Below are 22,565 nucleotides of genomic sequence, written 5' to 3'. Positions count from 1 at the left end.
GATTTAGCGGTCGATCTCGTCTTTGCTTTGGCCTCACGAATTTCCGCACGAGCGGAAGCCCGACATTACTTATTATTGTGCAGGGGGCTGTACAGAAGCCGGTGGTCCGATGAATTAGCGCATGCTTCGCGTGGTGGTTCGTGAGTCATTCGACGGGGCGCTGAAGTCGGTTCCGCATTTTATGGAGAGATGCGTAGTCAGAAAGGCCAACTCTAGTTTTTCTCCCGGAGTTCGCTTTACTCCTGTATACACTGAATTCTGACGGAGCTTTTCCGTTTCCAGTGCACGTCGGGATGCGCTCCGACCCAGCACAAATCCCTGAAGAGGCACCGCTCAAGCATGAACCTGGATGGGAATAACTCCAGGTGAGTTTGTGTTGATTCAATCACATGTCGACGAGACCTGCCTTACAGGGAGCAAATTCTGTCTGTCATCTCACACTGAGCTCCAATATGGATCAAGAATCTCAATGTCGCAACAACTGTCGGAACCCTGCTTGGGAAGGTCTCTCACACCGAAAAAATAACCGTGAGGAATAACTGCCGTTGCGGGGCGTGGAATAACTTGATTCGGATCGAACAGTGGGGCCTGGCCTCAATGAGAGCTCACACAATGAGTCAGAGGCGGATTCACGGAGAGTTAGCAGAAGTAGCAGCCTCCCGTGTTCAAGCAATCGGTTCCTGTCGATCAGCGATGCTTTTCATATATGGATGGAACGCAAAGGTTGGTGAGCTATAACCGCGGGTGATTATATCGCTTTCAGCTACAACAGCGATGGAAGGAGTACGGGCAATTTCTTTCCCGCGGGATGATTCTCCCCCCCTCATCATCGGAAAGTCTATTGAACATCGGTGAAAGCGGGAGTTTTCTCCTAATACCGCTTCCGTCTACTCGAGAGCCGGTGTCCGCGAGCCGGTTCAACCTCTCTGAGATTGCGTTTTTTCAACCAATCATCGAAATCTGAATCTCGCACGGATGCAGGAGGAGGCTTTCAGAGGTAAGTGAAGAAAATATCTGCGAATTTCATGGTTGAGAATCGCCATTCGCGAGAACCCGCGATCGCATGGGGTCTCTGTCCTCGGGGCCTTTCCCCGAACCCTCAGCAGAGTGAGCTTCTAGTGAAAACAGGAATTATTTCGTCATTGGGAGAGACGACAGAATCACGAGGATGCAGTCGACTCGGGATGCATGGGAGACTGAAATCTTCATCGTGGAGCACTTTCGAAAATACTGTAGGACCACACGTCGGAATTTTCCTCATCCACATGGAAACTTTCGGAGACGATTCCTTTCCTCGTTTCCATCGGCTGAAGCATGTATCATACTCCACTCCTTATTTTTTCTCAGGCATGAGGCACCGAGCTCTGACATCGGTCTACGTGAAACTTGGTTTGTTTTCCAGGCTGGTGAGTTAGTTCTCATGAGGAATTCTTAGGAAATACATTTGAAACATGCGACTCGATGACTGGTGTCTGGGACCGTTTAGGTAGGGCGAATCTTGGGACCACGCTGAACTCTCGCTCGGAGTGTGCTCAGCAGTCCGCCCCAGATATATACTCCGATTGAATCTCTGCGGTGGTAGAGGAGCCGTCCAAGGCTCCTGTATAGGGCTCGCCTAGGCAGAGACTCATGGAAGTACTCACACGGTTCAGGACATGCAATTCTCCAAGGATCTCTGTGGGGATTCAGAGCCGGGGGCTTTGCCGCCATTTTTTAGGCGGCAAAGCCATTCGCCTCGCCACTCACCAATGGAGATTCCGAGAGGAGCTCCCGACTCCACCTCGAGCCCCTCCGAATTCAGCGTCGGCTTCAAATGGTCCGGGACCCGATGAGAGCGTGGGAGAAATTCAAATACAAACTGCTCCTCTGGAACCCTTCCAATCCATCTCGTTCTTCGGCTGACTCGGTTCATTATCATAGGTCAAAGCCCTCCACAAAAACGACGGGATATTCTCCATGCTCAGCACAGTCACGGATGGTTTCCTTGACAGGAGGAAAATTTCTGCCTCGGCAGGACCCATCGATGCCCTTCGATAGGATGCTATGAAAAGTCTTGATTGGGACGGATCCTCCGAGACGCGAGAAAGCCATTCGGTCTCTGCGCACGATGAGCCATCAGGCTTGTTGTAATTTCTCCTTGGTGCGGGACCTAGGAACTCAATCAGTCAGATTTTAAAGTTCGAGTGCTGGGTGGAGTCTCAGGTCATTCCTCACGTTCGAAGAAATGTCATAGATTGAGTAGACGCGCAGCGAAAGACACCGCTGCCTCGATAGCTCATTGAATCCATATGATGCAGTCTCGCAACCTCGGGAGACCAGAGGAAACACTGTTAACTCGGGCTCGGGAGTCGCCTACCACAATCCAGTCGATCTCGGTCTCGGGGAAGAACAAAGTTAGCGTGGTCAATTTGAATATGCATTTGAGCGGATACGATCAATCAGCAAGCGCAGCTTACTCACAGCTTCGTCACTGTAATTATTGATCTTCTGTGCTGACCCTGGACTGTTTCTGTCCCTTCTGTCTTGGCGGTGGGCGGACAGCGCTCTCCGAGAGTCACTCGCGACTTGTTCGATCTTCCTTCCAGGTTCGAGGCTGCTTTGCTGCAAGCTTCTGAGTCTAGTGATCCTTGACGGAAGAGACGAGTTCCGAAAGAGTGGCGAAGGTCACAGTATCTTCTCGCAACATGATGTGTCAACCTCGGAATGAGCATGCCCGAGGGTTTTTCTGTACGAATTCTGGCCCTTATCGCACTGCTGGATCTGATTTCGAATTTTCTCGATTCTTGGCGTCGAGCTCTCGTGAGAAGATTGCTCGTCATCATAATTGGACCCATAAAGAGACCGAATGTCCGCTCCGGATCTACTTTGAGCCTGAAGTCCGGTGATAAGAATACTCAGCGAGAGAAGGCGAATAACTGCCGATGGGTACTCCGGTCCGTGAGATTCAGGACTTAGTCAGCTGTGGGAAGATCATAGAGATTTCATTTCTCCCTCGAAGACCCTTCCTGTATTCGCGTAGATCGCGTGATAGCCGACTCTATACCTCCGATCGGGCTCGGTGAAAGGATAAAATTGAATATTGAATTTTCTACAGTTCTAACGGAAGGGTTCTATCGGCCGGACCTTCCCGACGGGACAATTGATTGACACACCATGAGCTGTTCGAATTGAAATTTCCGGAGAATGCGAACAGAATTCGGAAGGTCGGGCCGTAGTCAATCATCCCGCTTCACGGAACTGCTTTTTCACTTCACCAGCTACACCGTACTTGCGAAACTCCAAAGATTTTGTTTACTCTCAAAATCCGAAAAGTACGATTGGCATCATCGAAGCTCGTAGCTGGATATCCTAAATAAGCGTGTCTGATGTCGCAATTCGAGCTAGTCTCATTGCGAGAGGAGTCGCTCTACATTGAGCCGCATTCGATCCATCGGATTGAATTTTCAAGATATGAGAGAAAGGAGACGTTGATCTGAGAAACAGGTTCCTGACCGATTGCGCTGACCGGACTCAAAGCTCCTGACAACTCTGGAGGGTTCTCCGCAGAATCGTGGGAGAAGTTTTTTCTTCGGTCTCTTCTTCCTTCTCCACTACTCGGCCGAAGAGGCAGGCCCTCGCCACCGCTCCGAAGTTGTTCTGGCTTCCTCACTACTGTAGTGGTCGCGGAGCGGTCGAACGGAAAATTCTGTGGTTGTGAGCTGGAGTGAAGCCGCATCTCAAGATGGCGTCTTGTGCGAGTTACTCGAGCTCATTGCGAGTCTCATCGTGAAACCCAGCCCCCGATGATGTAGTGTTCAAGTAGCTTCCAAATGAAGCCGGACGTGAATCTACTGTGCCAATTCTCTACATTCCCGACGTTTCTCCGTCTTGTTCGAGTCAGCTCCGCAAGTTGTGATCTCCTTTCATCTACCTCAAGCGAGTAGGAGAGTTCACAGAGATTTGTACGGAGCCTCTCTTCGCTGGAAACATAAAGAAGATTCTGCCTCGCACTTGCTGCTGCTCGGCATAAAGAAGATTCTGCCTCGCACTTGCTGCTGCTCGGCATCCCGTGCCCACGGCGCGAGAGTTTCATCCCTGAACCCTATCGAAGCGAGAGCCTCCTTTGAGGACCCTATCGAAGCGAGAAAGAGTTCAAGTACCGTGTACTCGAATCGAAGTCTATTAATGATCTCTAACCACAAGAATCTCTCGTTCTGTCCTGGAGACCGACACGCCGAAAATCCGACGCCGAACTGGGGTACTGAATGAATCCACGGAACCGTGCTCTTGGCAGGGAGCCATAATGGAGACGAGATAGGAGTACCGACATCGGAGGCGACTCCTCACTCTTACAGGGAGCAGAGAAAATTCAATGAGTCATTGATAGTTGTCAAGCACCTGGTTGACAATGCGAGTGAATGAAATTGCATCCACGCACAGAACAAGTCGCTCTGAATATTTTCGGTAACTCTCGCGAGCTCGGGACGCGCTCAGCCGTTGCGAGCATAAGTTTTGTCCTGGCACGTAGGGAGGTTTCTTGAAAATGTTGGATTCTCCCTTACTCTTCGAAGACTATATTGAATATGTCATCCCGAAAAAGCATCATTTGCCGAGGAAGGTGAGTCATTGGATCGAGAATCGTTGTTTTCGAGGTATCACCAAGTTTTTGAGCTTTGGAACTGAGGTTCTACACATTCGATGAGGTCGGATCGTTATCCTCCTCCATCCCTCCCATCCCGACACGGGATTCGCTCAGCGTTCTGCTCGAGAAGCTAGAGTCTAAGCCCGGAGGAGATCTCTCGTCGTCATGCTCGACATTTCTGAATAGCACTATCGATGCTTCGCATCGATTCAATTAAGCGTGTACATAATGGGGTCCGAGTCCTCCATTGCCGTAGAGATCAATGTTTTATTGAAAAGCTTGTAATTGAGAACCGAACGATTTGATCTTGAACCACCATTCGCTATCGAGGTCCCTTCTATCGCTCATCAAGTCGTTCCCCCACGGATCGAAGAGAAGCTGGGAAATTCATAACGAGAGCTGCATCACTCCAATCCGGACCGAGTTGATCATTACTCTTACTCATGAGTCCAGAGCAATCCTTCGAGCGAAACGAAGATGAAGATCGATTGTCCCTTCACTTTTGCTCAACAGTTTCATCGCCCGGTAGTTTTTATATCAATGGCTTTCCGGCTTAGACTTATCAATGCTTGGGTCGAAACTCTTATCCGCGACGGATGTGAGATAAGCGTATTCGTATCGATCGATCTATTCTGTGACCATTTTTTCGGCAAAATTGATCGCCGGCGCCAGCAGTAGCTTGCAGAGACTTTCTACAGCTCCATTCCAACCTATCGGCGGGTCGGAATGGGCTCTACAACAACATGCTTCGAGTCCGTTGTGGCGAGACTTGGGTCAGTCCTCGGTCACAGCTCCCACGGGCTAACGCGCCCTCTCAATCGGAGCTTCCTGAGTGGCAGTGTAGCCGATCCATGGGGGAACGCTCAGACATAGCACGAGTTCCTCGATTGATCCAGCTGACTCCGTGAAGCGGCTCGGTTTGCTCCCGAATATTTGTCCCCAAAGGCCTCGAGACTGTCCTGATATACAAATGCATTTCCACTCTGTTCATTTGAATAATTATTTGTATATAAGTGGCGGGACTTCGAGGCTCCTCACTCGAAGCAGAGACCCCTCCACCGAGGGATGTGCATATGATATTCTCAGTCACGGGGACTCCAAGTACTTGGATCCTTGGGAGACAAAACTATGATCGAAACCCATTCCCTGAGCTTCAGGAACACAATCTCCGAGGATAGATCTCGAAGAGGCGCGAAATCACAATATCACCATCAATCTGTGGTACCCGTCCGAACTCCCAGTTGAGCGTGGTCCAAATGTTGCTTTTCTAGATCCTCAGAGCCATTGCATCAGAAATTTGAGAATCCTTCACCTGCTCCGCAATTCTGTAGTTCTTGCGTCGCGTCGTCAGCCTCTCAGAAGTTTCTCAAACTGTAAGGACCTCCTGGCGGGCTCAAGCTGCGCACGATCTTCCGGCGTCGGAGCTCAGAGACTCAAGAGTTATCGTTCAGCTCCTCTGTCTGGAACGCAAATAGGCTCCCTCCGTCTCCCTTCTGGTGTTTACTCCTGATCCTCGGGAGCCTCGCCCCGATCCAAAATGCATTTGCATGATGCGTCGATACTTTGGATAGTAGGTCTCTGGACTCGAGTATGGTCTGCTGGGAGGCTGGATCGCTCCATTCGACTATGTATAGGATCATCGGCTCGCCAGGTTCGCTCTTATTGGATTCCAATTGACTGGGATCAATTAATGCGGGCTGCAGATCACCGGATCCTCCGCTTCCCCGATGGCAGTGAAGAAGGAGCGGCGGACAGCGAGCCTCCCGCTCTGGGATATCATTGCGCCCTCGAGCTGGATTCCGCAAGCCATCCACTCCGCGCATACTCACGATGTCTCAGTGGACGAATCATCACCCCATGAGGGGGGTACACGAGGTGCTCACATAGAATGCAGCTCTCCCACCAATTATTGGCGAGTTGCTTCTGTAGGACAATGCATACCTTGACACAATCGAAAATGAAGTGCATCTGCTTGCATTCCCGCTCGCTGCAATGAGGCGCTTGTGCTTCTCAAGAGCTCCCGAGATGCTGTCCCAGGTTCAACAGGGCCCTCATTACTCATTACCATTACAAATTCTGGTTCCGAAGAGTCTTTTGCAATCGCCGAGACTAATTTCCTTCTGGCAGCTCTCCGAGTCTCACTTCTGTGCCTGAGTCTTGGAAATGAGCCCCCAGAAAAGTCGTGACTACCGGTGCCGATGGATGCTTGTCGTTGCCCTGGGTCCTGTTGCTCTCTGATTCAGAGGAGGACTGAAGATACGTAAGCTTTGCAAGCGGAGGGTTGAGCAAGGTTCTTGAAAAAAACTTGATTCGTGCAGCATTTATTGTTCCGATCAGATTTCATTTTTGGGGACGCGGATTTAGACGTCGAGCAGTCATCATGATGCGTCCCACATGTATCGTAAGCTTCGCTTCCTGAACTCGACTCCAGTGGCAACTTTTTTTCTAGAGAAGCGTTCAAATTTCCGATCCTGCAATCGGGATCCGTCTGTATCTCGATCAGGTTCTCAATGGTCGCCACGTGTAGCCGTCGGAGAATGGAAGGTTTCCGCTTTGATGGGCATAGCCCGGTCTCGAGCACACGGAGATTTCGTTCCCTGACCGGATCGACGACATCCGCCTTCCGGGGCGGTAACTGGGGTCACCGGCTCCGAACGGAGTCTCAGCGCACTCCCCTAGCGGTTCTCAGTCCCAGAGACGGACGGACGAGGCTTCGCTCGAGAATATCCGCTTGATTGGTCGTTCATGAGGGATCTGTCAAGCCGACAGAGCGAATGTTCACGGGACAAGGAATGTATAGGCATACGCAACAGACCGAAAAGGGGGAAATTACATCCACAATAATTCGGAGAATATACAAAAATGAGAATTCGCTCTCTAGTCTTCCCCTTTATTGGCTGGATTGCATTTCCTCGATCGAACACTTCTAATCAGACGGGATGAATCGAGATTCTATAGTTCTCTGCGGGCTGACTCCATACGCAAGGGTCAGGTACGAAGATCGATAACCGCAGAGGAGATTTTATCGGAACCGACTTCGCTCACCGCGAACGGAGGAGGAATCTCGCGAATCGAGCATTATGGGAACCCGGACTGAACAGATGATCCCTGGGAAGTTTCTCTTCAGCACTTCTCGGCCCACCTTATCCGTAGGAAAAGGGGATCTCGTGCGCTCGCGATCAATGTCATAGGACTCTCTCACCCCTTGGCGCCGCTCCTCTACCAGCGCTAGGTATGGCTTCAAGAATGCACATCATTCCGAAGAAGCCTCCCCGTTGTATTTGGAATGGTGTATCTTATCATGCTCATCGGCAATCCCATCGTATATTACGGCAGAATCGACACCTCGAATCCGGAGCTCGTGGAGTCCTCCTTTGAAGGCCCGGGAAGCCTGGCGTGCTCGAGAATTCAGTAGGTCCATCAGGTGTCCGTTTACCTCAAAGCTACGTAGCTCTCGCAGTCCCCCCGAACAGACGTAGACAGACAGAGAGGCAGAGATTCTCCCCTCCCTGGTGTCCCCACAAGACAGCTGTGACCATGTTACGAATATCGGTCCTCGACTTGGACGACCGGCTCGAGAGCTTTCCATGATCGGGTCACTGACCGTGACCAGGGACGAAGTTAGATCACTACTGTCGGACTTCAGACTCTGATACGATGCCGCCCGATTTTGTCACTCTTTGTGGTCTGTTCACAAGAGGGCGCTGCCAGCCATAGGTCGGCTGCTGGTGGCCTTTCCGGAGAACGAAAGGCGGCCTAACGAGCAAATAACACGGGAGAGAGCTCCTGCAATGGCTCGACAGGGAACCATATGATCGAGCTTAGGGACCCGAAATGCAACTATAGGTCCGAGTGTCGTTGAAGAGGCCGATTCTTCATAGATTCCCTATCGGCGTTTCAGACGTGCAGTCGAGGACTTCAGACCACCATGGCTCCTGTCGACATCATTGGACAGGACGCCACTACCAGGAAGAGTTCGCTCCAACCATCTATGCTATCCATCAATGAAACGATAGGTTTGTGCGCTGTCGCATCGACTGTAGATCTGCGACTCGTGTCATGGAATGCTTTAAAATGTCGGAAGGGACGAGACTCAGACAGCACCGAGCGCGATCCGCCGCCAATCCGGTGCCTTCTTCCGTGCCGATCCGAATCATTGAGTCGCGATCCAGAGAATCCGAGTTGACATCTTTGATTCGGACTATTAGCTCTGCCTTCAACCGACAGTAGAAACGGGTCGAGTGTAAGAATAACCCTCCGTTCCTGCAGGATCCGACAAGGATATCTGTCGCATCTGTCATTGCGAAGGAGATATACAGCTGCCGCTAATATCACCGTGCTTCTGTGCTGGTTCCTTGAAATACGTCCATCAGGCATGTTTGCAACAATGGATCAAATCCTCGGATACGAAATGTTGTGAGCTCTGCAAGTTCGAGTTCATAATGAACACGAAAGTAAAGCCATTCACCAAGGTGAGACCTCTAGGATCACTCTCTTTCCCTGGAATTCCCGCAACGCGAGTAGAGTGATCACTGCTCCTACATGGTGGACTGTCTTGTAACCTAACGATTTGAATTCGGAAGAACGTTCCCGAGGGAATTGAGCTGATCATCGATGGTCAAGTGCCATCCAGGTCTCGGACGATTAAGCTCCTAGTGATAAAATCCTCATTCGGAAACTTTTCAGTGGGAACGGCTCGACCTCAGTGCCATAGAGCAACGGAAAGTGTTCTGTTCTATAACGTTTCATCTGGTTGCGATAACCTGCGTGGTGTGGTCCTTGTACGTTCTGATAGATCGAACATCGGAGGAAATGAAGGTTGGGGATCTAGATTGGCCATTCTGGACGAAACTCATAGTGCTCGCTGTCGGTTTCACTGGTAAGAGATTTTGTTTTCGATCGAGCTCCAGTTCGCTCGATTTCACCCGCGCCTTGTAACACCTCCGATTCGAAGCTCAAAAAGCCATCCGATGAGGCTCTCTGGCGGTGCTCCTGCCCAGAGACATCACGACTGGCTTCGGCTCCCATTTCTCTCTCAAAGCTTTCTAAATCTCATTCCCAATGAGTCCAACCGTTATTATTGATCCACCAGCCCCGTCATGCAGCACATCAAATGACAATAGCAGGCCCTTCCTGCGGCATTCGTGGTGCAACATCAGCATTTTCTCCGCATGAATAAGTCGATTGGATAATTTGCGTCGTCTCTGTATCGATCTGAATTGGCAATACATATATTTTTCAATTTCAGGTGGAGCTGTATTCATGTATGTCCAATGTCGAATGTACTTCCAACTCTTCAAACGATGGAAAGCATTCAATCGTATTATATTCGTGCAAAACGCTCCGCCCAAAGATAAAGATCTGCCGACTGCTAGGGACCTCATGCCGGTCAATATTTTCATTCAAGATGATTCTAATCATCAAGTAAATCAAACGAAAAGATCTTGCGATGACACTAGCTGTACGTCTCCTCTCTCCGAGCAGAATGCTGAAATTGGCAGCTTGGCAACGATGCCGCCAGACGATACTTGCTGATGGCCACGGGAAAGATGTGTGAATAGATTTATATTTTTCCAGCTCAATGATACTTTCAAATCCGCATACGATTCTAGTCTCTTAGGCTTCTAGGGTAAGCTCGATTTGCGATACGATGGATTATTTATTGTGCGAGTACCCACCGACAGCAAGCAATCGATCATGCTCCTTCGATGCGCGGGCAGCATTGCTTCCATGGTAGCGAATCAGTGTATAGATATCAATTGATACACGATGGTGAGGACGGTGGTTCGGATGATATTTTCCTGGTACTCATGCGACCCTCTAATTCTCGGTGATTATGGCGTTTGCCGCGACATTTTCCTTAAGTATCAGAAGGATCAGTGTCGTGATCCTGCTCGGATTGTGCACATATGAAGAATCGAAGACTGGAGAATTTTTAATACGTCAGGCTCCGATGCTGGTTCCATAATCCATGCGTTCATTGGACCGAGCGTGGGAGTGATGCTGGACGAGCAATCCTTTGTATAGGCTGCATACGAGTATAAGATAGAAGAAAGTCGGGCTGTGGTGCGACGGAGTGCGGATCTTTTGCCATGCGGTTCTGCAGGAGTGTGCTCTTGATTTTTTTGTGATAATTGAGACAGAGAATGCCTCAGAAGCCGACGGAGAAATCTGTCGAATGCATCGCAGGTGTTGGATTTATGCTCATCGTATTGAAACCGCGCTCATCGACTCGATTTGCTGCTGTCGAAGACTTGATTGAGCGCAACCCGCGAGAAACATTTTAGATAGAACTTCGTATATGGCTGTATATGAGATTCTTTCCGGGTATACAAATCGAATACTTATATATAAATATACATACTAGTGAGGATGTGACTCTAGGAATCCTTCGCGGGCAAGCGTCGTAAGGCTTTGTAAACTGAATTCAATGAAATGAGATTTCACAAAAAAAGCGCGCTCCTTCCTTACCTCCGAATCTCACTCAGCTTCTTTTTAATGGACGTAAAACCCGAGAACATCTCGTTTTTCTGCTGCCTCGAAGCTCCCGAAACTATTCTGAAAGTTTCTCTCTGGCGCTACAGATGAGCGAAGCGACCAGCCGGGCCCGACGGCGCACAGAAAAATTGGCTCTCACCCAAGGGGTGACTTTTCATCCGCGAACGGACTTCTTCTCCAATATACCACATAGCTAATAATTAGAGCTGCGAAGTTCAGGCACTGAAAATTCGAAGAGAAGGCAGGCCAAAACGCTCCAAAAAACACCGAATATCAAGATTTGGTTGTCCTTCAATAGAATTTCAGCTTTGGTATGTCCTCCGGGAGGTTGTCGATCGTGTCGGGTGCTCTCTGACAGTTTGGCCCGGCCGTCCCCACACGGATGAGCTGGCCAAGAATCGAAATTAGTCGGGTGCAATCGAAGAAGTCTGAACGAAAGAAGACGGGTGCAGATTTCTCTTTGGATCGTTTTATTCTGATGAAGGCATTATCGACCGCCCAGAAGCATTTGCCTTAGAGAGATTGGATCGTCGAATGTGCATCAATCGGTGGAATCTAGGCTTGTTTGAACGAGGGTTTCGACCCGCCTACGAATGTAGTTTTGCCGCCCACCTTGGCAAAATTAAATCTTTCTCCGCTCGTCGGTTGGCTCTCTGATGATAACGTTTTCTCTCAAGCTCATGATTATCCGACGTCGGGTGGAGGCTTTAAGCATTATGGGATCATCAGAGCATCGGGCTCAACTACGAGAAACCGGGGTTTCCGGACGAATGAAGAATCTCAGAGACCTCTAGCCGGTCCAGAAACTTGCTATGAGTTCGGGTACTGGGGATAGCAGTTCGTCCTGACCGACGCCGTGATCAGGATTGCAGCCTCGAGCCAACGGGTTGCATACGAACTTGGGAATAACTTTCATCGCGGGTGATGGGCGGACGACACACCCTTCGCCCGCAAGCCGATAAGTATTCTTTAAAGGCTCTATAACAAACAAATTAATCATCGCCAGGAATATTTCTAGTATTCGTCTTTCCTTCTCTTTTCTTCGAGTCCCTTATGCAGCACACAATCGTCGCAAATCTCTCTTAGTGGCAAATGCTTTTGTAACGGATCGCGTAGGCGTCTTAGCTCTTCTTGGCACTCTGCTAGACTATTCCGAAGCTCATTGTATCGTTCAAGATCCAAACCGCGGTGTTTCGCCCCTAGAAGAATGTTAATACGGTGTAAGGATATCAACGTGCCGCAAAGATACTGGCACCGCTAAAGTGTGCTGAAACTCGCGGCTCACCTTTCCAAAAGGCTTTCAGGAATTCACGATCTCTCACGTCGGGCAGGTAGTAATCTTGTTTCGTCACCATGAAGTACGCATAGGCGGCCATGCTAGTACCTGCAGAGACGGCAGCATAGGAATCGACCCTCAAGGGATAGACTGCCCCAGTAATGTTGTTCGCGAGGATAACTCACCGTATGTAACGAAGTATGTTACAGGCTCCATTATGTCCCAGGAGTACTCCCACCACGTGAGACGAGAGAGTACACCGAACTGTACTCCCATGAGACCCAGGCCAGTCCAGCCGATTATGGTGGTCCGGCGCTGAGACTGACGGGCAACCTCATCTTTCAATTTCTCCAGAGGTCCCACTTCAAATTGTATTTGCTCGATCTTCTCCAGAATTTTCCTTTCCTGTTCAAGTTGATGCTCTGACACAGTCAGATTCTCGAACAGACGATTGACGAGTTTTTTCACATCTGCGAGCGACTCCTCTTCCTCTGAGGAGAGCTTCGCCTCTGGAAGATGTCAGAGTGAGTTCAAACCTCCGGAGCGGGGTTGGAACGTGAGCCGAATAAATACTTAGAATACCGACTCATGAAGGAATTATCGGTTTGACGGGAAATCAATGATTCAGGAGGGCGATTCCGCAGAATGGAGTCCAAAATTCCAATATACTCCGCCAATCTGCCGCATACTCACGCGTTTCAGGAGGTTCCACTTTGTATACAGTGTTATTGACTGTGAGATTGAAGGGACTCTGCAGCAAAAGCTCGATGCTTGTGTTGCCGGCGATACGGTAGCCCTCTGCGGAGAGAATTTCCAACTCTGAGCACTCGCCTCTCTCAGCGAATTCGTCGATTCTGCCGGCATTTTAATTGCGGCGGAACGCCTCCTTCGAAATTCGATCGAACGCCATTTCCCCCTCAGAGGGTTCTCGGAAAGCAGATCGTCATAGGCTGACGTAGCTTTCTTCCGATGATCGGTGGGATTCTCAAGAGTGGGCTACAAGAGCTAGAAGCGTCCCGACGTCTAATCCTCTCGGCTTCAATTCTCAAGCGATTGATTTCTGGCACCATTCGCCGCGGAACACACCTAAGGTATGTGCTACAAGGAAATCCACCCCATGATCTTCGTTCCGGATCGCGTCCATCAGATCCTGAAGCGTGTTGCCGATCGGACGCACTGTGAATTTGCATCGCTCAGCGCGCGATGGCAGTGGCAGAATGATCGAGGGCAGGCCTGCAAGGAGGGGATCCCGGTGAGCGGTGTATCCTCTCGGAAAGTCCAAGATGAGACACTCTCCCACCAAGGAAAGAAAACCTTGACGTACCTTTATAATAGGATACGGCGACAGAGTTCTCCGCTTTCGGGAGGGAGCAGAAGGGACTCCGCTGGGAGATTTCGACGCGTCTTGGACCCTAGGAATCGGTACAAATTTCAATTGTGAGCCATCGAATCGCACTGGCTGGATAGAGCAGACATTTGATCCCGTATTGAGGCTCCCTTGGAGGTTGGCCTGGGTTTCCTCACCGTCAGAGGATGTCTCGAGGTGCTATGGTCACTGACCTGACTGAGAACTCCGAGCGCACTTCTGTTTTTTTCCAGATAAATTTTCGAGATCATACGTCTCAGTGCCATCTCGGAAACGGAATGACTCCTCGGAACGACTCCACTGCCTTAGCTCCCGTAGCTTATAGTCGCCCGTGGCTCTGAACAGTGACAATAACAGCGACCGCGATAAGTGCGAGTGCGTGGTCAGCCGTGGTTCCTCCTTCTCGTTCCGCTTCCAGGCCACTCTCTCAAACATGGCGAAATACCCTTTCTTATTTTGCGGGACCCTCAGCAGTTCTCATAGGCGTGGGGATCATTTTGCTCAACCTCAAGTATACTCCTGTCAAACGACTACCTCCATATACCGAAAGGGTTGATTCAGGATGGGGGTCGCGCGAAACCGCCCTCAGGGGAGTCCCGTCTTCGGTTGAGCCTAATCGAGAAATTCGTCCCGAACGCCACCAGCTCAATACCGACAGTTTCTGCGGGCATAAGTTTTCCGGCCAAGGGGAAACGCGATCATCGTCATCCGAGAGGGTTCACGCTCAGAGACTTGGGGGGGGGGGGTACAGAGCTCTTCCGTGGTCGTAAGCTCCCACAGCATAAGAAGCATGATCCCCGCGTCGAGAAGACACTTTCCCTTATATCACACTAAGGTGGCGTCCCTCTGAGCTCGTCAGCCCGCGAGCTTCCTGAGACGGGATTCACCGATGTCCTCGAGGAATACATCTACATAATTCTCAAAATGATCCGCTTGGATCATTCATGTCTTCGATGAACAGATTCATCCTATGAGCTCGACTCTTTCAAGTCGAGAAGACTACCCGGGAGAGCTGTTCGTTGCGCTGAACTGCTCTAATTAAGTCGCGTCGCCGAGGGATTCATTGGGAGGGGAACATGGGCGAAGCGCGCAGACCAGAAGTCTCCCCGAAGTACAACGCATCGGATCCGAAAAGCAGGGGAGAATTGTCCCTCGGCTGACCGGGTTGCAAGCGTAGGGGTCACTTAGGTCGTGTTTCTACCTCGGAGATAGCGAAGCGAAACCGTGCCTGACTTACAGGGCCGAGAAAGTGTGTCTTGAGAATCCTGCGGAGCATCCTGTAACCTCTCGCGTGCACTCCACACGCCGGCGTCGCTGTCTGGCCGATGCCGTCCGCGCATCATTGTCCTGGAGATTCAATCTGCTAGACTGAGTGATTGATGCTGTAGATGTGGAGACCGTAATAAGCGCCCGCAGGGCACCGCTTGAGTCGTACCTCTGCCTAAGATGCCCCACATTTGGCATCCTGGCTGACTAGTTTGGCTTCCTTTCGTCGGTCCTCTAAATAGAATCCACGCTAAACAACATATTCCCTAGAATGGTGTGAGCGAATTTCGATGGGCCAGTTCGATCTCTATAACGGGCCACAGAAATCTTCACCGCAAAGAAGCTCTATATGCTGAGCCTGCCGCGTGAGAGAATAAGAAGCCCTCAACAAACTCACGCGCTCGATGGAGCACAACATCCAGGTCATGCATCGACATTCGATTCGCGGGAATGAACCTACTGTATAGCCGGTATAACGGGTACCACGGTGTCTTCCACGATCGCGAGTGCACCAAATCACTACGAGAATATACAGCAGGAGGGAAGTATGGGTTCCAGTCCCACGTTTTTTCTTCGGTTATTCGTTCCAACTTCTCCTCCTCCCGCTGACCCGTGTCTCAACAGTTTCGTCTCAGCGAAAGTGCCTCGCCTTACACCGGGCCCAGCCCAGGTGGGAAGGAGACAACAAACCGAGTACAGTGAAATAAAAACGCATCTGGGGGGAAGAAAGGTTTCCTTCGCGCCCCTTACTTAGGGTTCAAGTCTTTAGATTCACCTTCGTCGAACAAGATGACCCCAGTGGCTGCTCGGAGCTCTAGCCTGCGCGTGGGGGGACAGTCTTTCGCAGTCTTGAGTGACTCATTTATTCTTCTTGGATGGAATAGCTGGAAGCTTCTGGGAAGCTACCCTTGCTCGCAAAGCCTTCCGGAAGGAGAATCTCCAGAAGAGCTCCGTTGATAAACTTAGGTAATTTACTCGTCCTTTGGATACAACATACGCGATGAGATCTTGCCGCTCTGGGGTGAATGACTCCTTCGGGGCATTTGAGCTCTCAAGCCCGGAACTCAGCCTTGGGGTGATTGGGATGTTCTTCATCTTTCATCACAACATTATCCATCCTCAGTTCGGGGAATGAGCATTCGGGCATCGGACCGCTATAGATGAGATCCCGAAGACGAACCCGGCGAATACTCAAGTTACACAGCGACGAGAAGGGAGTGGTCGGTTTCAATCTCAATAGGCGAGCGAAAGCCTGCAAGAATCAAAGTAAATTCCCACAGGAGAAATCACTGACAGAACACTTGTGACATGTGCGCGATGTTTGTACGGCAGACTCACGTTTCTCTCATCTTGCCAAGTCAGCTCGCCATGAAGCTCGAAGTTCTGTGGATTCGAAGAAGCGATTCATCAGGGACGGGGATCGAAAACTTGTCCGGGAGCTAGCAGAGGAGTCAGTGAACTCGTCGCAGGAGAAGATCGAACTCACCGTGATATCCGCATCGGCTAGAATCTTCGCAAACTGGAGAGATGTCTCTTTGTCCCAGAGCTTCGCTTTGCAGACGAATGTGTTTCCGCGCAATCGGTTCTCGTCACAGGAACATCCCATTATTTTGAGAGCATCGCGAGCTCCTGAGTCGGGACAAAGCCCGAATCTTGCCGCCAGTGAAATCCCCGCAAGGAGAGCGATGAAGATGATCGAGCGAATCCTGCAAAAACACGCGCATGTTCCTCTTGAATCATACGAGCACATGATCTCATCTCAAGGAAGCGGGTTTCCGATGCATCTCTTCAACAGGAGGCAAAAGGATGCTCAGGCAAAGAAGAGATGTCTAACACTAACATGATTTCGAAGTCGGCGAAGCTCCCAGCGGGTCGCCAACTGACGCTACGTAGGCAAAGAGAGCAAATGAAACACTCTTATAATCTTGCTCGAAGCGGGGATCGGGTGAGCTTCATAGAGGCTCGAGCTCCCGCAATAGGCACGAATCGTCGACTCTCACCCCTCGCGAGGACGCGAGTGAGAGTGGGTTACGGTGTTCTCCGTCAAGTTTTCTATCGCGATGTTCGCATGCTCAAAGAGAACTTGAATGCCGCGGCCGGGCCTTCCTTTCGGGTGGAGAATAATTTTCGAGTAGACCTACAGTCGGACCCGCTTATAAGAGAGACCTCGGGGAACCGTGAGAAGTCTCTTATGAGCGAGTTTCTCTTATGCGCGGAAACACCCAATCGCGGATGGAATGGTTGGAAATGATGAACCTTTCTTCACGGGCCCGCATACGTTAGCCTAAGGCGCGTCTAGAAGGCCGAAGAAGCAGTCGCAATCGGGAAAAAATCGTTTCGTGAGGAAAGTGCACCGACCTGTCTCTTGAAAGCGAATCCTTCAACATGGAATCCTATGAGAAGGGGAATCAAGACGAGTCTCTTATGAGCGAGTCTCTCTCATAAGCGAGTTTCCAAATCTCCCATACGCGATTTTTTTAACATGGGAGACTATGGGCTCGGAAACCGGGGAATAGAATCTGTCTCTCATATGCGTATCTCTTATGAGCGGGTTCGACTGTATCGGTTTCATCCCTTCGAGAGAATGCACCCGTAAAATTGAATTCTGCCGACAGCTGCAGAAGTTTCGACTCGAACTCTCGAGAGGCTCAGCTTTCTCGAACGACAGACTCCTTCGCTGAGTTGATCCGTCTTGCGACTCGTGGTGCGGTCTGTGGGGCGAACCAATGTATCCATGACCTGTCGCTGCTTATCATTGCTGGTGAGGAGCAATTCATCAAAATCGGGCTCCAACCAGTCTTCAGCAGGAATTTCCGGCGGGTCGTACGAAACATCCGATGACGTGAACTGTGCAGAATCTCAATCCTCAATGACTCGAGAGGATATGACGTGAATGAAGATCAGTCCGGATTCCCTCGCAGCACATTGGATCACATCCCTGCCCTTAAGCTAGGTGAGCTGCTGACGCAGTTTACGGCACCGAAACTGGGCTGGCTGAGGGACGGATACGTCCCATAGGCTGCGAGTCGAGGCGACCGGGGATCACGAAGCAGCCCACGACAATTATAAGCTCCCACGCATCGATCTGGGGCAAGGATTCTGGGGAGCTGCTCAATATCGCTCCATCCAGCTCCGTATCATGCATAATCGACTAGTTTGTGATTACAGACGATTTCATCACCCGGGAATTCTGAGGCAAAGTGGTAATCCGAGGGAAGCTCACGATTGGAATTTCTGATTTGACCCCTTGCCTACTTTGGTCTACTGCGTCAGGAGCCAGCCGCCAATAATTTGTAAGCGGCACATCACGATCAAGGGGCAGAGGAGCTCAGCTATTAGGGGGGTGCTCGGTAGTTCAGAAAATCGCGGCGATGGCAGGCGGATAATCTTGGACAGGACGAGAATAAGGAGAGCGCGAACCGCGATCTCGCAAGCTCTACTCCAACTCAAAGAGGTTATGGAATCCCTTCCTGTGGTGTTCATTCGAATTTCGGGACTGAACCGGATTGACCCTTAAGATCCGCGCCCGTAATCCGATATGTTCATTAGAGGGACCTCCGGAGAAAGTCCGACCGCGCAACAGAGCACAATGAGTCGGAGTCTGTCGTGGAAGGCGCGCCCACATATCGGACGTACACTTTTTGTTTGCGCAAACGAGTCTCGACGTCATGAGCCAGAGCTGACGCCCACCGCCTGAAAGAGGCTGCGCTCGCAAAAAAGAAAGGAAAGTCGACTGTGGTCGCCGACCGACCGCAGCGTGACGATGTAATCAAGATCAAATCGAGGCTGGCTCTGACATTTGACAGATCTGATGGAGTTTCGAAACTCCCTGTGCTAACACGCAGCGGACAGGCACTTAGTGTCCCGACGTCATATGCTCGCCAGATTCTATCGAGCTCAACCATCTCACTGACGACTGGTGAGTGAGTGTTTGACGGACTGGAATCTTAAACTGGGTAGATTGGCCATCGCTAGCCTGAGTTCAAAGATTCTCGGTAGGTATTGGCCGTACTTGTTTAGGCTCTTTGGCTCTGAAGGCAGCTCGTAGAATGTGCTTTTGCTGGCGCTGTTTCCAGCCAGGTTCTGTGTGAGCGTAGGCGCTTAGGCGGTTGGTCTTGTCATCAAACAAGACCTGAGTTAGAGCGTGGAGAACAGCCAGAGTGTGAGAGGACCCTTCCCACTTTTCCATACGACTCTTAAAGCAGCTGAGGTTTCACTGAGTAAGCGCCATTCACTCCCGGTCTCACTAATTTACGCGCAGAATACCGAAGCTTCGCTCCGAAGCCGAGCAACTATGAGCGATACGTGCCCAGGCTGCAAGAAGAAGTTGTCGGGTCAGACTGTGACGGCTCTGAAAAAGAACTGGCACCCCGGCTGTTTCTTGTGCGGAAAATGTGCGATGAGCTTGATCGGTAAAGATGAATTCATGGAACAAGCAAACAAACCCTATTGCAAGGAATGCTACCACAACACTTTCTCGCCGAAGTAAGTAAAGCTTGATGAGCGATGATACCACTCGCCATCAACGAGCATTCGTACCTTCCTCAAGAGTTTGGCGGCAGTGAGGCGATGAGAGGGTTAGGAAGTCAGAATCTCCCCAACGCCGAGGTGCTCATAATCTGAAGCTCTGTCAAGCTGTGAAAAAACACTTCAGACTGATAGATAAGTCGCGCGGTTGACAAATGAAGCGAAAACTTTTCACTCGACTCGTCAAAATTCTCCGAAAGCTCACCATGACCGCTAACGAATTCTAGTCTCTCGGAATTCCGGTCTGTTCACTCGATGAGTTCGCTTGCCCTCATTCTGCCGGCCCCAAATGAATGCACAAGCGAATTACTCTATCCCGCCAATCTTCCGGTCTTGGACTCCCCTCTCTTCGATTAGGTCGCGAGTTGTCGCATAGAATCTCTCCGAAGATTGGAGCTCCCGGGAAGGATCGATACATGGGCGAGACACGAGACCATCCTCTCTGTCATGCATTTATCCTCAGCAGATTACCGATTACAATGAACTTCTCCTTTCCAGATGCGCCAAATGCGGCGAAGCCATCAAAGCGAAATGCGTCACTGCGATGAATAAAACTTGGCATCCGGAGCATTTCGCGTGCGCGAAGTGTACGATGCCGATCGATGTTGACAACAAATTCAAGGTAGCGCAGAACAAACCATACCACAACGGGTGCGAATGCGAGGTGGCCTGAGCCTCCCCGTTCCTTCGAACAATAAAAAACAAGTGGAAGTGATCCGAACGCTGATGTGTAACATGAAATCCTCAGGGAAATCATAGTCGCCCCGTGAAAACGGGGAGGGGGGAATCGTAGGCTTTTAGAATTCTTGTCCCTCTAGGCCCCTATCTCAGAAATCTCGCCTCGATACGGAAAGTTCGGAAGCACCGTGGAAGCTTGGTGGTCTGAGCCCGCATCCCTCCCGCGGAGAGCCGTGAAGTCTCTGAATCGAGTCAGTCAAAAGTGACGTTAACATGACTGACAGGTCCCGAAGTCGTCAGGGAGCCAACGAGGCTAGAGGCAAACAGCCTGGTGGGAGTCGATTTTCGCACGTGTCGTGATGAAGAGACCACGACCCTAATTTTGTGGAACGCCTCATCACTCAAGTTCAGAGTCGGCATCTCGTTTACAGTCCCGAACAAGCGGCCGGAGATCTCTTACTTCTCCCATCCATCGCGGAATGCGGTCTTTCCAAGATTCGGGTTCACTCCTACGAAATTTTTCTCGCACCGTGAACACAGGCTGTGAGAGTCTAGTGGAAATCTTTGCTGAGCGCTAGGAAACACTGCGTACAGGCGAACCGCCTATGCGCTTACATGACATTTCATTTGCGTCACGACGAAGCTAGTTTAATGAAGAGCCCGGCAGATGGCCCAAAAGCCGGAGCCGTCCGCGCATCACATGGAGATCAGCATCGTGCATTGCTGGCCTTGCATCCCCCTCACAGCTCGAGACTCTTGGCGGCAGCGTTTGTCAACTGGAAGATGTCGCCTCTCCAGAGAGGCGCGAGGCTCCTTACAGGGGGAGGCGCATACACGTTCCTTCCTCGTGCTCCCGTGCAACGGATGAGTCGATTCATCGACGTCGGTAAATCGGGTGAGGTGGGATATTCAAAAGATTCTCAACAAGGGTTATAGCGGAACGCGACATCAATAGATTCGACCCATATCAATCTAAATCCGGTATTGAAGAACCACCATTGGCCCCCGGAGCTTCCGGCGGTAGGGACAGGGAGCGCTAGAAGCCGAACAGTCGACACAAAGTTTTCTTCTGGCAACAAATTAATTTATTTCGCCGGAAAAAATCCTGGATCGGGAATAGACATCTTTCTACAGGAATAAACTGTCTCACCCGCTTACGATAATATTGACACCACTAAGACTCGGTCTTCAGCTCTAGAAGAATTCTCGTACTCGCTCGCTCGTCACAGCCGCGTAAGCGGCGGCGATTCCTAAACCGACAGCACCGCCAATCCCAGACTGCTTCAGACCGGCGGTCGACTTATACAGAAGTCCTGTCAGAGCTCCAGATACAACTGGGAAAGAAGAATAATTTAATATGATACCTGGTCCTTCGGATTCCCCTCCGTCCAGCAACCCCGTAATTGCATCGACTGATCGCTCACCTGTGTTTATGTCATCATCCTTCTCTCTCAAGTAGCTGAAGAGCACACCGAAAGCGGAGTACATCACGGAGATGCTCCCCAATTTGTTGGCTATCGAAGAACCACTCTTCATCGTATAATTGATCAGTTGTGAACGTTTAACCGAGCCTTGCAGATCACGGGTTTCACCCAAGCCATGTATCAATCCTCTCACACCACCGATAGCACTCCCCGCGGCCACACAGGAGCCTATTTGAGCGAAGCACAGATCGAAGCGACCTCGTCTAGGTCCGGCCCCTTCCTGCAGAATGTATTCAGGAGCGCTGGCATTTATGTAGGCGGGATCGAAATTCAAATACGGTGAGTAGATGGGCGCATTGCCTGCGGAAGAAATCCATGGAGTACTGGATAAGCCGATTCGCAAGAGAATCTAGCTCGGATTTTCTAATTCTGGATCCCGATTTGATAGTGTAGAACCATTCCTCGATCGTACATGTAAGTGCTCGATGCTGTGTTGAAAGCGGGGAAGTTCCCCACTGATTCGCACGAAACGGTTTCGCGCACCCTTGCTTCTCGCTATTTTTACCCGTCCCTGTCGAATGAAAGCTCCGGATGCAGAAACTTACGGGGAAAACTGCTGCCCGCCGTCGTGGGCTTCGGATATTCCGGGTCCATGTCCTATCGATGCCTACGGTGATCACCCAAGCGCTGTCAGATTTCGGATGAGAATTCTGTCGAACACAGGGTGCACATCAACTCGTGCACAAGATGATCCTTATTCTCCTAGCGGTCGGGACAAAACACAGCGCCTAGACGTCTGCTCTTCGAAGAGAAGAGAGAGTGAGTGAGAGTCTAACACCCAGAGCAGACGGCGTGTGTCAAGCGCGCTCTCTGAGAACGAATGAACGTCAGATTGTCCCGCTCGCACCC

The 22,565-nt window shown here is 50.6% G+C and overlaps 5 protein-coding genes across 5 annotated transcripts; 2 read left to right on the top strand and 3 right to left on the bottom strand.

Moving 5' to 3' along the window:
* Positions 1-8,549: 8,549 nt before the first annotated feature.
* On the top strand, positions 8,550-10,887 carry LOC100908434 (E3 ubiquitin-protein ligase MARCH8). The gene is made up of 4 exons (XM_003738159.2): positions 8,550-8,637; positions 8,891-9,093; positions 9,308-9,500; positions 9,870-10,887. The coding sequence occupies exons 1-4, from the start codon at positions 8,550-8,552 to the stop codon at positions 10,154-10,156; spliced, it is 771 nt and encodes a 256-aa protein (XP_003738207.1). The 3' UTR covers positions 10,157-10,887.
* A 685-nt stretch (positions 10,888-11,572) lies between these two features.
* Positions 11,573-13,737, bottom strand: MCU (mitochondrial calcium uniporter). Its single transcript, XM_018641565.1, has 6 exons — positions 13,720-13,737; positions 13,482-13,628; positions 13,089-13,193; positions 12,581-12,904; positions 12,405-12,503; positions 11,573-12,318 (listed from the first exon to the last, which is right to left on the bottom strand). The coding sequence occupies exons 2-6, from the start codon at positions 13,537-13,539 to the stop codon at positions 12,134-12,136; spliced, it is 771 nt and encodes a 256-aa protein (XP_018497081.1). The 5' UTR covers positions 13,540-13,628; positions 13,720-13,737; the 3' UTR covers positions 11,573-12,133.
* Positions 13,738-16,078: 2,341 nt separating this feature from the next.
* On the bottom strand, positions 16,079-16,902 carry LOC100908150 (uncharacterized). Its single transcript, XM_003738157.1, has 4 exons — positions 16,868-16,902; positions 16,514-16,733; positions 16,366-16,410; positions 16,079-16,279 (listed from the first exon to the last, which is right to left on the bottom strand). Coding segments are annotated over exons 1-4 (468 nt in total). The 5' UTR covers positions 16,870-16,902.
* A 2,334-nt stretch (positions 16,903-19,236) lies between these two features.
* Positions 19,237-20,266, top strand: LOC100902817 (transforming growth factor beta-1-induced transcript 1 protein). Its single transcript, XM_003738122.2, has 2 exons — positions 19,237-19,512; positions 20,053-20,266. The coding sequence occupies exons 1-2, from the start codon at positions 19,322-19,324 to the stop codon at positions 20,225-20,227; spliced, it is 366 nt and encodes a 121-aa protein (XP_003738170.1). The 5' UTR covers positions 19,237-19,321; the 3' UTR covers positions 20,228-20,266.
* A 1,028-nt stretch (positions 20,267-21,294) lies between these two features.
* On the bottom strand, positions 21,295-22,481 carry Tim23 (translocase of inner mitochondrial membrane 23). Its single transcript, XM_003738121.1, has 3 exons — positions 22,262-22,481; positions 21,657-22,016; positions 21,295-21,566 (listed from the first exon to the last, which is right to left on the bottom strand). Exons 1-3 carry the CDS (start codon positions 22,308-22,310, stop codon positions 21,427-21,429), a joined length of 549 nt encoding a protein of 182 aa, XP_003738169.1. The 5' UTR covers positions 22,311-22,481; the 3' UTR covers positions 21,295-21,426.
* Positions 22,482-22,565: the final 84 nt, after the last annotated feature.

Source organism: Galendromus occidentalis, unplaced genomic scaffold (assembly GCF_000255335.2).
Source record: "Galendromus occidentalis unplaced genomic scaffold, Mocc_1.1 scf7180000075782, whole genome shotgun sequence".
Lineage (NCBI taxonomy): Eukaryota > Metazoa > Arthropoda > Arachnida > Mesostigmata > Phytoseiidae > Galendromus > Galendromus occidentalis.
Note: the sequence above shows the minus strand (reverse complement) of the source record. Positions and strands in the feature narration are given on the sequence as shown.

Excerpts from the sequence above, each read along its gene's own strand:
- LOC100908434 (XM_003738159.2), top strand. The coding sequence starts at position 8,550 with ATGGCTCCTGTCGACATCATTGGACAGGACGCCACTACCAGGAAGAGT. Across the intron at positions 9,094-9,307 it reads AAGTAAAGCCATTCACCAAG|TGGGAACGGCTCGACCTCAG; the intron begins GTGAGACCTCTA and ends GAAACTTTTCAG. Across the intron at positions 9,501-9,869 it reads GCTCGCTGTCGGTTTCACTG|GTGGAGCTGTATTCATGTAT; the intron begins GTAAGAGATTTT and ends TTTCAATTTCAG.
- MCU (XM_018641565.1), bottom strand. The coding sequence starts at position 13,539 with ATGGACGCGATCCGGAACGAAGATCATGGGGTGGATTTCCTTGTAGCA. Across the intron at positions 12,905-13,088 it reads AGTGGAACCTCCTGAAACGC|AGGCGAAGCTCTCCTCAGAG; the intron begins GTGAGTATGCGG and ends GACATCTTCCAG. Across the intron at positions 12,319-12,404 it reads CCTGAAAGCCTTTTGGAAAG|GGGCGAAACACCGCGGTTTG; the intron begins GTGAGCCGCGAG and ends ACATTCTTCTAG.
- LOC100908150 (XM_003738157.1), bottom strand. Across the intron at positions 16,411-16,513 it reads TAGCCGATGCGGATATCACG|AACTTCGAGCTTCATGGCGA; the intron begins GTGAGTTCGATC and ends TCGAATCCACAG. Across the intron at positions 16,280-16,365 it reads CTTGGCAAGATGAGAGAAAC|GCTTTCGCTCGCCTATTGAG; the intron begins GTGAGTCTGCCG and ends TGATTCTTGCAG.
- LOC100902817 (XM_003738122.2), top strand. The coding sequence starts at position 19,322 with ATGAGCGATACGTGCCCAGGCTGCAAGAAGAAGTTGTCGGGTCAGACT. Across the intron at positions 19,513-20,052 it reads CACAACACTTTCTCGCCGAA|ATGCGCCAAATGCGGCGAAG; the intron begins GTAAGTAAAGCT and ends TCTCCTTTCCAG.
- Tim23 (XM_003738121.1), bottom strand. The coding sequence starts at position 22,310 with ATGGACCCGGAATATCCGAAGCCCACGACGGCGGGCAGCAGTTTTCCC. Across the intron at positions 22,017-22,261 it reads GGCGGGCAGCAGTTTTCCCC|GCAATGCGCCCATCTACTCA; the intron begins GTAAGTTTCTGC and ends TTTCTTCCGCAG. Across the intron at positions 21,567-21,656 it reads GGATGATGACATAAACACAG|TTGTATCTGGAGCTCTGACA; the intron begins GTGAGCGATCAG and ends CTTCTTTCCCAG.